This window comes from Doryrhamphus excisus, linkage group LG17 (assembly GCF_037039965.1).
Source record: "Doryrhamphus excisus strain RoL-2023G ecotype Guam linkage group LG17, RoL_Dexc_Guam_v1.1, whole genome shotgun sequence".
Taxonomy (NCBI): Eukaryota; Metazoa; Chordata; class Actinopteri; order Syngnathiformes; family Syngnathidae; genus Doryrhamphus; species Doryrhamphus excisus.
This window is the reverse complement of record NC_136373.1, coordinates 2,081,271-2,094,384: the sequence shown is the minus strand read 5'-3', so window position 1 is coordinate 2,094,384 and position 13,114 is coordinate 2,081,271. Positions and strand designations below refer to the sequence as shown.

The 13,114-nt window shown below is 40.3% G+C and overlaps 2 protein-coding genes across 6 annotated transcripts in view; both read left to right on the top strand.

Moving 5' to 3' along the window:
- The first annotated feature begins 81 nt into the window (after positions 1–81).
- Positions 82–7,546, top strand: LOC131136512 (acylamino-acid-releasing enzyme). 4 transcript variants are annotated; one of them, XM_058083421.2, is made up of 23 exons: positions 82–187; positions 624–753; positions 823–949; positions 1,970–2,057; positions 2,149–2,224; positions 3,224–3,315; positions 3,456–3,521; positions 3,601–3,738; positions 3,838–3,929; positions 4,014–4,054; positions 4,257–4,378; positions 4,490–4,550; positions 4,614–4,711; positions 4,792–4,843; positions 4,965–5,053; positions 5,343–5,481; positions 5,941–6,024; positions 6,396–6,476; positions 6,608–6,696; positions 6,798–6,988; positions 7,063–7,165; positions 7,238–7,344; positions 7,432–7,546. In XM_058083421.2, exons 1-23 carry the CDS (start codon positions 176–178, stop codon positions 7,541–7,543), a joined length of 2,190 nt encoding a protein of 729 aa, XP_057939404.2. In that variant the 5' UTR covers positions 82–175; the 3' UTR covers positions 7,544–7,546. The 4 variants fall into 4 exon arrangements, with proteins under 4 accessions (XP_057939404.2, XP_057939403.2, XP_078654377.1 ...); XM_058083420.2 differs by lacking the exon at positions 82–187 and adding an exon at positions 209–271; XM_078798251.1 differs by lacking the exon at positions 82–187 and having other exon boundaries at positions 416–753; positions 3,224–3,316; positions 3,460–3,521.
- A 253-nt stretch (positions 7,547–7,799) lies between these two features.
- The window catches only part of LOC131136511 (ERC protein 2-like), a 127,933-nt gene continuing 122,618 nt past the window's right edge, over positions 7,800–13,114 (top strand). For both annotated transcript variants that reach the window (XR_009131749.2, XM_078798250.1), the window contains exons 1-3: positions 7,800–7,982; positions 9,869–10,922; positions 11,926–12,603. Coding sequence is in view for 1 of the 2 variants with exons in the window: in XM_078798250.1 (XP_078654376.1) it covers positions 10,113–10,922; positions 11,926–12,603 (1,488 nt within the window). In the remaining variant the exon portion in view is untranslated. The remainder of the gene's footprint in view (positions 7,983–9,868; positions 10,923–11,925; positions 12,604–13,114) is intronic.

Here is a 13,114-nt window from a genome sequence, read left to right as displayed (position 1 = left end):
TAAGTTTTCGAGTCAATGCATTTTCACCTCCCCTCGCGATTATTTTTTATTTTATATCAATAGCGTTTTAATTTATTTGTACAGCTTTTTATTTTGAATGTTAAAAAGGAAACAGTTTGTTAAACGTCACTCACCCTATTGAGCTTTTGATCAGAGCGGTGACCATCGTCCAAACATGGAGTCGGAGGTAAACAGAATAAGTATTTTTATTATTAAATACAAATATCACACTTTTATGTACGCATGTAGTGTTCGTGGGAGTTATGCTGCCGTAAGTTTTGCTTACAAACTTAATCAACTTGGCTAGCATTTCAAGTCAAGCTAACGCAGGGGTAGTGTAGTTGGTTTCGTTTTCCCCACTGTTGCTTGCTACATTAACTTCCTTGTTGAAATAACCTTGTCACACCTTGCTGGACACAGCTGTCTTTGTTTAATTTAATTACTACTAGTTTAGCCTCCATTTTGTCGACGTGGACGTCAGGCATTGGTGTTATTTTAACACTCGAGTTAGCTACCAACTGCCGGCTGCTAGCTAACTTGGTTAGGAAATGAACAGAGCATTGTCCTGGGGACTAATGGTGCAGTTGAGGCGTAGTTTGAGTTGTTGTGATTCTTATTGTCAGGTGATGACCAACCCGGAGGATATTGCCAAATTGTACAGACAGCTCAGCCTCTTTCCCTCACTGACCAGAGCAGACGTAGGACCTGTCATCACCTCCCAGTATGGAGGCGAATACAGCAACATATACACAGGTTTGTGTCCATGCATGCACAGACACTGAAGAAAGAATGGTGGTCTAATAATCTTTTCCATCGCTGCAGAATGGAGCCAACGTGATCTGGAGAGGAATGAGACTGTCAAGTTTTGCAAGCAGTACATTGTGTTCCATGATAACAAGTCGGTGGTCTTCTCGGCACCATCAGGGAACTGCACAGAGCTTCAAGGAGTGTAAGTGCAACTTTTGTTGTTAAGCCTCCTCTTGTGTTAGGGTCGGCACCGACACGTTTTACATTTTAATGCATAAAAAGAATCACATAACATTTGTTTATTGCATTAAAGGCTTTTTGACTTTGTCAGGAAACTCTATTTCAACAAAATAAAACCCAAAAAATAATTTTTACTACATTTTTAAAATGGTCTGGTTGAAATTATGACCACTGTATTGTGAGTTGAGGTTATAATAATATGACTATAAAGCAATATTTTGAGCCACATTAGTCAACACAATGACAACCAGCTCCTTTTCTCATCATGTAAGCTTCAGGGATTCTCATTTTGACTGCTTTTCCAATATACCAGCAGAAAAACAAGGTCCAGACATGTGAGGTGAATTCACTCATTTGACTGGCTCAATTTGGATCATGGAAAGAATGGTCAGAAGTACAATGAACCAAGATCTGGACCTGTTCTGCTTTTTTATTTCAGTTTATACTAAAGTTCTGTTGCTGAAAACAATCACTTTTTCTACCTTTTCTTGACATTAATATATATGGGTCAAAATTCACCCATAGATGTTTCTTTAGTGATTAATACTAAAATAAGAAAATAAATAAAACTAATTGATTTAACAGATATGTTCTACAGCTCTCAGTAATAGCCAGCTAACAAAAGAACCTTCAATTTATTAATATGATTCTTTTGAGGTTCATTTTACCATTTTTGGAAATTGAAATGGAGGGGTATAGTGACAAAAAAAGCCTACATGCCCACACCAAAAGTATTAAAACCAACATTTTAATGGATGAGGAAGCTTAAGAAGGTAACCAAGACATGAGAAGCAAATTTGATGGTAACTTATTGTTTTTAGTGTATTTTATAGCTGATTTAATACATGGGTCAAAACCGACCCGTTAACATAAGAGATGATACCAGAAATATAACACAAGAGGAAGGTTAAATATATAATTGTATGACTTTTGAGTAAGTAAGTTCTCAACAGTTCAGTGTTTTTTTTTTTCAATATGGCAGCTTGCTAAGTAAAGATGCCCCTTCTGGAGAAATGAAGGCTGTTGTTAGGAAGATCACAACCAAAGGAGAGGACAACCAGTTTCTGGAGGTTTGTTGTTTGGTCTGCTTAAAGCCTTGCTCAGTGTTGTCCCATGTAACCATGGACTTGAACTAACCTCTCGTTTGCCTTCAATGCCCAGATTTGGAGTAAAAACATCAAGATGAAAAGCATCAATCTAACATCTTTAAAGAAGCACGGGAACGTTTATGAAGATGGTAGGTTACTCCAAGGTTCACGAAAATGTAAAAAAAAACGAGTATCGGCTCATCCCTAGTACTTCATATACCATGTCTATATCACTCAAGAACATAATATTCTCTGTGTGCCTTGAAAAATCAGTCAAAATCATCAATCATCTGCTATTGCAGGGGTCTCAAACTCAATTTACTTGGGGGCCACTGGAGCTAGGGTCTGGGTGAGACTGGGCCACATCAGGTTTTCCAAAAAAAAAAAAAAAAAACCCAAAAAACGCATTTATTAAAAACAGAAAAATATACAAACTTTTTCAGTGCTTTGGTTCCGATTTTCTACAATAAAAGCTCTGATAAAACATTCCACTGTTCTCAAATATCTTAATTTTTATTTTTCTGCACAAAATAAGATGAAAAATAAACAAATCAAGAATAAAGAAAATCAATCAATAATAAATAAATATAATAATAATAGTAAAACGGCAAATAATAAAAACTTAAGAAACCACATATAGCTGGTGGGTAGACAATTTTTTTTTTTCAAATTAAAATTAACCAAGCATTATTAGAGCCCTGTAGACATGACAAAACACGACTATATATATACTACATTTATACTCCTTATTTATTTATTTGTATTTACAACATATTGCGCAACTGCAGGCTCTTGAGACACATGCTAACTCGCAAACTAGAGAGCTAGCGACCTAAACGGTAGCCTTCAACTTATTTCCTTTCAACTTAAAAAAGCCAAAAACTTACCACTTCCACACGGATAGGGAGGATAACTATTAACAGTTATTTAACCTTTAACATGAACATTAATTAAACATTACGTAAACATTAAACTTTCATATCAAGGCGGGGGCCTCAAACTCGTGTCCTGTGGGCCACACTTGGCCCGCGGGCCGCGTGTTTGAGACCCCTGGCTATTGTACGAGTTAATGTGACTTTTTCCAAATTCTGTTCTAGAGAACGATATAGTAGTTTGACAAATAACCACAATGTGTTTTGTATCCACAGAAAACTTTGGTTGCTTGGTGTGGTCCCACTCGGAGACCCACCTCCTATATGTGGCTGAGGAAAAGAGACCAAAGGCAGAGTCTTTCTTCCAGGTATGCTAGGTTTGTCCGCAGGATTTTATTTGGTAATTTAAAATGTAAAATCATGCCAATTTAAATCCTTAGCACATACTTTCTTGTACATTGTCTCTGAAAATATCACTGTTATTCATCTTTTTACCTTCTGATTGCAGAAAGAGTCTTCAGTGCTGTCTTCTACTGTGGATGAAGACGAGTCTTCAGAGAGAAAGGCTGTCAAAGTATTAAATGAGCTGTTTTAGCTGTTTTATTTACTAGTCTAGTTAATACAATTGTGCTTCTGCTTTGCTTGACCTACAGGGGAATCAGTTTGTGTTCTACGAGGACTGGGGAGAGACACTGGTGCATAAGAGCCACCCAGTGCTCTGTGTTCTGGACATTGAGAGTAATAACGTTTCCGTGTTAGAGGGAGTGCCTGAGAACATCTCACCAGGACAGGTTGGTGTGATGACGTTCATGGTGTTTCCTTTTCTTTTCGGTTTAAGATTATTTTGGTACTATGAATCTGAATTGGTCTTTTTTTCTGTGACTCGACAGGCGTTTTGGGCGCCAAGCGACACGGGTGTGGTGTTTGTCGGATGGTGGCACGAACCCTTTAGACTCGGCCTCAAGTTCTGTCCAAACAGGAGGTGATTGCGGAGTTGAAATCTTCACCGGACCCGGGTTTAAACGCCTCATTTACTCCGGTATGTCATGTTTCTGTTTGCGTTCAGGTCGTCGTTGTTCTACGTAGATCTCACTGGAGGGAAATGTGGTAAGTAATCTGGATTTAGTTCCCATTCAGTGTAAATGTACCCCGTGATTGATGGGTGTAGTCTCACTGTTGCATATACTGAGCTTGGATCCAGCAACCTTGGTTCATTTACAATAATAAGGATACGAAAAAAAGCCAAAAATTCACTAAAAAAAAAAAAAAAAAAGACTGACAAGATGATTGGTATTATTGTGTCTCCCAGAGCGGTTGTCATCTGGAACCAGCGGAGTGTCCTCTCCCAGGCTGAGCCCAGACCAGTGTCGAATTATCTATCAAGAATATTCTGTTTATGGACCACACATGCAATGTAGCCGACTATGTATGGTAAAGCTTGTTCCACAGTACAATTTCCATTCATATTCTGTACACTCCTGGGTATGTTGTAGCACAGTTCTCATTCTCGTTTTCATCTGTGCACGTGGATGTTGGGTCTAGTATGATTGGTATACGAAGAAGACCTCAGTGGTGGTGGATGTGGTGAAGAGACCCGGAGAGGGTAAGTCACATTTATAGTCTTTAACGCTCACATTTTGTCTGAAATGTTTATTTGATTTTACAGATGGCTTCACCGGCATCTACTGTAGTCTGCTTCCACCTAAATGTTGGTCAGCTGACAGTCAGCGTATTATTGTTGCCTGTCCTCAGCGCAGCCGCAAGGTACTAATTATAGAAACTACTAGAATAAAAAGATTTAAGTTTTTTTCTCTGAGTAAAGTTTTATCTTGTTTGTCTTGAAGGAGCTCCTGATGGTGGATATAAACACAAGAAGTGTAACTTCTCTGACTTCGAGTGAGTCAATGTATTAAGTTCTGTTCTCTCTGTACCGTTAGATACATAGAATTTTTTCAGCAGAACTTTTTAATACTTTAGGTCCACTCAGTGATTAACAGTTATATCTCTTAATCTGTAGAGTCAGACATGGGTTCCTGGCATCTGCTGACTGTAGAGAGAGATCTGATAGTGGCAAGCTGCTCCTCCCCGAACTGCCCTCCAAGTCTGGTAGCATCCGTCATGCATAATCTTTATTGATGTACTGTGAATGTACTAAATAGGATTGTTTAAATTGTAGAGGTATTTGTTCATGGTAATCCTCAAAACTGTATTCACTTTATTATGAAGATGATTGATAAATTGGGCTTTATTTTCATAGACCAGGAACGGCGTACCTGCCCTGGTGCGCTGGATGTAATTACCACTGCACAGGGTGCGCCATGCTGCGCCATGAAAATAGAGCTAATTATATTCATTTGTGTTGTGTCTTCCCCAATCATCGTCTCCTAATGTCCAGAGGGTAGGTTTCCTTCCGGGCACCAGTTCTCAGGAGGAAGTGGTCTGGGTTACGTTGGAGGAATCTCAGACATTGCCCGAAATTGATTGGCAGATCTTGACTTTTAACCCACCCGCAGAGCAAGACAACAGCCAGTACCGTAAGTGTAAAATTATAGTACGGCTAGGCGATATGCACCAAAACTCATATCCCGATATATTACGGAGAATATTGATATGCGATATGTTTTAGTGAATAATAAGTGAATTTAGACAAAAATCAAAGCCAAACATGTGTGCAAAGTTTTATTAAAATATAAACAATTTTAGAGGAAAAATAGCCGCTGAAATAAAATATTATTTTCTGTTTTTTAAATAAAAAGTTAAATATTATGTTGAATTTTCAATGCAATCAGGCTGCACTCAAAGTAGTCTCTCTGCAGCCGGGTTAGCAACGTTAGCACTTCTGTCTCACGTTCCCCATGACAGACGGTAAACATGGTTGATACCGCCTTTTAAAAATCACGATGAAAAAATGTTGAATGAATGAAATATAGCAACACAAAAAAGTACATTAAATAAATTTATTAATTTAATAAAGTTTTTTTCTTTTTTTCCAGCTGGCCTTGACTTTGAAGCTTTGCTGATTAAACCAAAGGAGCCGAAGGATGACGTGAAACTGCCTCTTATTGTGTATCCTCACGGTTGGTCAAGTTTTCATTATTTGCTTCAATTCATTCATTGTGCATGAAAAAAATATTTATTATTCATCTCAAGCGATTTTAAAACCTTTCTGACATAATAAATTGTTCTTTTTTTATTAGCTCTGAACTATAATCATCCAAATTATTGAAGGATAGGTGACAACATTGTTGTTGTTGTCTATGATAGAAGAGTCTTTAACGTTTTTTTGTTTTTTTTTAAACAAAGTTTCTATGTTTATGTAGTCCTAAAACTCAAAAGTTCAGCAAAAATGGCCATTGCATATTTATCACCTAGCCCGGTTATTATTATTATTGCTCATACAGTAATAATATTGAACATAAGTGTCTGTATTTCATATTATTTCTTCTAGGGGGTCCGCACTCGGTGATTGTAGCTGACTGGCTCCTATCCAGTGCCGTGCTCTGCAGGATGGGCTTTGCTATGTTATTAGGTAATTTCATATACACCATGCAATTTAAATGGTTAAATTGATTAAATGGTTTATATTATGTAGAGATTTGGTGAGTAATTACTAATTATGGAGATCCATGCTTTGTTTGTTTTTTTTTTGCTTACTTTCAGTGAACTATCGCGGCTCGCTTGGATTTGGCCAGGATAATATCTTGTCGTTGCCTGGCAATGTTGGCACTCAGGACGTGAAAGATGTTCAAGTAAAAATGCAATAAATACTGTACAGTACATTTTTTTTAATTTGGCTGTTATCCATGCAGAAACTCTGAATGATTGCAATTGTGGTAATGTTCTCTAACAGTTTGCAGTTGAAAGTCTTCTCAAAGGTGATAAATTCGATCGGGAGAAGCTGGCCGTTTACGGCGGTTCCCACGGCGGTTTCTTAGCCTGCCACCTCATTGGCCAATATCCTGGCTTCTACAAGGCTTGTGTCGCTCTCAACCCCGTCGTCAATTTGGCCTCGATGGTTGGCAGCACAGACATCCCAGACTGGTACGGTTCGTGTGACCCGAACACGCTAACGATGCTAATGTCAATGTTCTGTGCTCATCAGCGTTTCTTTTCAGGTGCATGTCTGTGACTGGCTATGACTACGGTACGGATAGTCTCCACGACGCTGCTGTTTGGGAGCAAATGTTGGACAAATCTCCAATCAAACTCACTCCACACGTATGAGCATTTATTGTTTTATATGTTTTTCATAATTTGTGTGTGATAATGCATCTTATTACTTCGACACAGGTGCAGACCCCGGTTTTGCTCTTATTAGGGGAAGATGACAAGCGTGTGCCTCACAAACAAGGAATTGAATATTACAAAGCCTTGAAAACAAAGCAGGTCCCAGTCCGGTAAGCAACTTATAGCTGGAATATTCTATCAGATTCGGGTTGCATTCAGTGGCTCAGTTACTTATGATGTCATTCTCCGCCGTGTAGCTTACTGATGTACCCAGGAAACAACCATTCCCTGTCCAATGTGGATGCCGAGTCCGATGGCTTTGTGAACAGCGCTTTGTGGATCACACAACACTTAAATAAACAGATTTGATTGATAGTGTACATACCTTCAAAAGGAGCGCTTCTCAGACTAGATCGCACCTCCTAACTGTACATTTCATTCAATGTCTTCATTAATATGAATGATTTATACATTTTAAAATGTTTTAACTATTCTAAAAGTCGAATAAAAATTAAAAATTAGGGTTAACTTCCAATTGAATTTAACAGCACTATGAGGGTAAAGATGACTCTGATGAGGGTTCATTCATCCCTGCTGTGGACCCTGCAGTCAGCAGTCCTGTCGCGCACGCCCCCAACAGTTGTACGTGCGCGGCCACGCAGACACGCGTGATGCCTGATGGCGGGAGCGGCAAGGATGAGCCAGCTGAGCGGATGACTGACAATGACACAATAGAGCCCACTGCTGGGGAAGTATTTTCAGGACAAATGGAGGAGCCGCGGATTGATAGAAGAGAGCTGCGTGTACGGTGAGTGTCTTTTGTGCCATCCCACTCCCAAAATTACTCCAAAAAAACTACGATAATTTTGAGAGTTGTCGGTGCAGATTAATTATTATGTAAGGCATCAGACTACATGTAGCAGGTAGCCGTGTTCATATGAGCGAGAAACTAACTCTTTAATGTATTTATAGGTAAAATACACAGTAATATATGCTGCTGGAGACTCGTTAAATAGACAATTAAATAGTGCGAGGAAAGTCTGAATGTTTTACGGAGGGATTCGACACCGACATGTGTGACGTCACAAAAAACAACGACTTCTGTTCCGGGCAACAGCTGGCCCCTTCAACAAGGCAAGTGGTACTTGGAATCAGTTTTAATTTATCTGCAGCTTATTACATACATTATTTTTGTATTTATCTCCAATTTCTTTTCAAACGGTGTGAATTATACAATGAAATAACACTGATTGGTGAATGGTGTAACTTTCAGTACAATATCATTCACTGTCAATATAAAATGTACCTCCATTTTGCATTCCCTCATTCCCTTCAAAGCACCCAAAGCGACTTTCATTGTCTGAAACAATGACAGATGAGGGATTGACAGCTGTGGTATGACTGACAAGCAGATTTAACCAATCCCTCAATTGTATATTGGGCAGTGAGCACCAGCGTCCAATCCTCTTGGATTAGAGGAGGGATTATGTCTTGGATTTGCCTATATCTTGCCTATATCCCGGTATCTGGCCCATCACGGATTGAGTTGAGTGTTTTCTGATTCCACAAGGACAGGCGCGTAATTTGCACGGGGGGATGTGGGGTTCGTGACCCCCGTAAAAATCTAGTAAATCCACGGCTTGAACTTGTCCGCGTTCTTGAACCAACCGTGTAGCTCCAACCAGTGTTCTTGATGAATGTGTGTCCCAAAGAATTTCCCTAAACTTTTGATCCGCTTCTCCGAGATGGAAGGGACGGGTGTTCCCGCGATGGAAAATCGGGATTTGTCCGTCACGCTGCCCTTTTTCAAGACCAAGGATCTTGATTTCGATGCCTAGAATGACATTCCACCAGGTAGTGACTCAGGTGGTCACTGTTGGGTCATCCATGAAGGTGCGGATCCTACAACCCACGGTTGGATCCCAGACTTTGACTTTGCGCCTCTGCATTCTGGTTCAACCCTCCCAACCTAAACACAAAGCGTGAATGGAAGCTAGCGGGGGTTAGCTTACTTTAGCATGCTCGTGTGGTTGTTTGTGTTGTTCTGTGAATTGAATTAGCATTGATGTATACAGTACCGTTTCTTCTATCTATCTTGGATTTGCCTATATCCCGGTATCCGGCCCATCACAGATTGAGTTGAGTGTTTTCTGATTCCACGGGGGATGTGGGGTTCATGACCCCCGTAAAAATCTAGTAAATCCACACCTTGAACTTGTCCGTTCTTCAGCCAACCGTCCAGCTCCTACCAGCGTTCTTGTGTGTCCCTGACACTGCTGTGAAAGAATTTCCCTAAACTCTTGATCCGCTTCTCCGAGATGGAAGGGACGGGTGTTCCCGCGATGGAAAATCGGAATTTGTCCATCACTTTGCCCTTTTTCAAGACCAAAGATCTTGATTTCGATACCTAGAATGACATTCCACCAGGTAACGACTCAGGTGGTCACTGTCTGGTCGTCCATTAAGGTGCAGATCGGTGGTTGTTGGATCCCAGACTTCTTCGACTTTGGGCCTCTGCATTCTGGTTCAACCCCCCCAACCTAAACATAAAGCATGAATGGAAGCTAGCATGGGTTAGCTTAGTTTAGCATGCTCGTGTGGTTGATTGTGTGTTGTTCTGTGAATTGAGATTTAGCATAGTACCGTTTCTTCTATCTGATTTAATCTTTTTTTCTTTTTTTTTTTTTCTTCTAGAATCCATGATGTCCATCCCTGTACTTGACATCAATTTATCCCGGGATTGTGTATTCGGGGACCATGTTTCCTACTGCAACTTCTGTGTTTTTAGGGCTAAAGTCTTAGACCAAAGCACCATCTTATCTGTGATGGGTAGGTAAAAACTGAGAGGCCAGGAGTTGGCCACGCTGGTTTCAAAAAGAGATATTAATTAATTGCTCTTCAGAGTATTCTCCCCAGTGCCTCATTTTGCCGTATAAAAATGCCTTTAAATATTCGAGCCAAGCCATCACAGAACAAGCTGTCTCCTGCCTTAAAGGGTACCGGGCACACAGATGGCAATGCATCTCATTCACGCTTTTCAAAGTCCACAAAACAGGTTAAAGGTAAACAAACCAAGGCCGTCTCTACACCAGGATGCCGCTCGGGTCTAGAACCTGGCTCAGTGTCGGGGGGACTATCAGAAAAACACATGAGTCAAGGATCTGTGTCAAGTACCGGTCCAAAGAAGCCAGTAGTAAAAAATAAAGGCCACACTCCTGATTCAGTACCCGTACCAGCAGGTAAACCCTTGTCGATGGAAAACATCCAGTCTTTGAGCGCTGCTTATGGCACTTCAAGCAACATGTACCCCTGTGAGCAGGAAACTTTGGATGCAGTTGGCAGTTACCCTGTAGGCACGAGCACCAGCCACCCCCACAACAGTGGCCGAACAACCGTTATGGGCAGCACCCCAAACATCAACTCCACTGAACTGAATCACTACGGAGACCAAACCTTTATCCCCGCGGGGACGTGCAGTCTCCAGCGGCATCTTTCTGGGATACATCCACCGACAAAGGATTTAGTCGGTCAGTTTGATCTCCACGTTCAGCTAAAGGAGCTCCAGTGGGAAAATGACAACCTGAGAAGAGAACTGGATGGAGAGAAGGATGGACGGATAAGTCACAGTATTAACAATGTCAACTTCTGTAGTCCAGATGTCAAGAGAGACAAAGGCGTTAGACGGGAACAGGCACCAAGGACTTCTGCCCTGAAGGACTGCTATCGGGCGGATCAGGATGCCATTCAGGTAAGACCATATTTTTATTCAAGTAAGAATATATACTGAGGGAACATTCACTGAAATGTTACTGTACCTTGTACCAATAATATAATTTATAAATATATAATTTTTTAATATATATAAAAAATTCAATATAAAAATTATTATATTTTTTTTTATAAATTGTTAAAAATTATTATATAATTTTTTTTACAATTTTATAATTTATAAATAATTAATATTATATATAATTATTAAATAATAATATTTATAATTATATAATTTATATCTTTCTGATATTTCCATGGGTGTGTGTTGGAGGGACTTTGTTTGGGTTTTAGTTTGTAGTTCAGTCTGTACAGATACATAATTAGTATTTCAAATCGGGATTAGGCATGAAAGGAGGTCATGACAGAAAATTATTGAGAACCATTGCCTTAAGACAGTGGTGGGCAAACTACGTCCCGGGGGCCACATGCGGCACACAGAGCGTTTGAATCCGGCCAGCTAGTTGCTTTCTCAGTATTTCAACTTTTAACATACTAATTGGCAACATGACTTGCAAGTCTAATGTCATATTTAGTAAAAAAAAAACAACAACAAAACTGTAAAATTACATAGTTTGATGTCGTCTGATGTTTAAAGTGCTCCTGAAAAAAGGGACATGAGAACATACAGCTCATAGTATAACACTTTTTCAGATAAAATTAGACAAATAATTCAAGAAAAACTATATGCATAAAATAGTGTGTGTTCTGCCCCCCAGACAAGTTTTTTAACTCAATGCCGCCCACATTTGCCCACCCCTGCCTTAAGGTGAGTAGTCTCCTTGTCTTTGGAAGTGAATTGCTGCCCCCATGTGGACGTAGCTAGCTACTACCAGCTTTTCAAATAAAGACATGTCTGATTTCCACATCTTCGAATATTTCAAGAGGTGTTCTATTTAGGTCTTTTTGCATGTGATTTAGATTTTTCTGCTGCAAATGGAAAATAACAGAACATGTTTGCTGTTTTACTTCCTTTGTTTTAGTTTCCATTGACAGTCCAAGAGCTCCAGGAAAAGCTGAGGGCCCACCGGGAGATGAACAGCAGCCTGCAGTCACAGCATCAGCAAGGAACCTTCACCTCCTGCCGTGAACGCCACCTGGACCAGGACCACAGAGGGGGACTAAGCCCTGGCCACGCTCCCAAACAAAGCCCGAGCATTCTCCACAGTCCCGGACTAAAGAACAGCCCGAGAGCCAGCCCATCTAACACGTACAGTCCCAGGCAGCAAGAAGCTGACATCATCATTCACAGCCCGGCCAACACCCTGAAGCCCGGGACGAGGCACAGCCCAAATCAAATGGCGGCACCCAGCCCTGCTTTGGTACCACGTTGCAACCCGTGCCAAGTACCAGGATGTGACGGCTTCTCTTCACCTCCACGGGATCCATCACAAGAGAATTTTCTGTACCTGCAGTCAGAGCACGAGCGTCAGGCTCATGAGCTTTTTCTACTGAAGAAAACCATGGAAGAAATGGAGATGAGAATTGATTCTCAGAAACAGACGCTTGGTGCCCGAGATGAGAGCATCCAGAGGCTCCTGGAGATGCTTCAGGGTCAAGGCCAAGTTCAAGGACAGCGGAGTCGGGGGCAAAGAACAAGCATTTTAGATATGGCGGCCATGGAGGCTGAAGCCCAGTTGGGAAACATGCACGTGAGAGAGGTGAGTTTTTGACTGAAACACTGAAATTTCTTAAAGGTTGTGTAATGTTTCTATATTATCCTATTAATAGGATATTCATATTATAGAATATTATCATATTAATACAAATTTCCACACTGAGGGACGAATAAATGCATATCTTAATCCATACCAGTGCTTAAATAATGCCTGAACTGGTACTTAAAAGAATGGAAAAAACAACATATTTTGCCACAAATTACTATAATCGGCTAAATACTATATATTAATATATATTATATTATATTATTGAGAAAGCCACTTCCATTGACTGAGAAATACTAAGTTGTGTTGTTATCCGTGACACCAGGTGGACGAGCAGCATGCTGCCTTCTGCCTTGTTTATTTTTAACCCTAAAATCTTCTTAACTCTTCATTTCGCCGTTCCTCTCCGTGAGCGTGTGCGTATGTCAAGTATTGTTTACACCGTGATTTTTTTTTTTTTTAAATATTTACCCTTTTGGTGTGCCTCTCCATGGATGTACGCTGCACC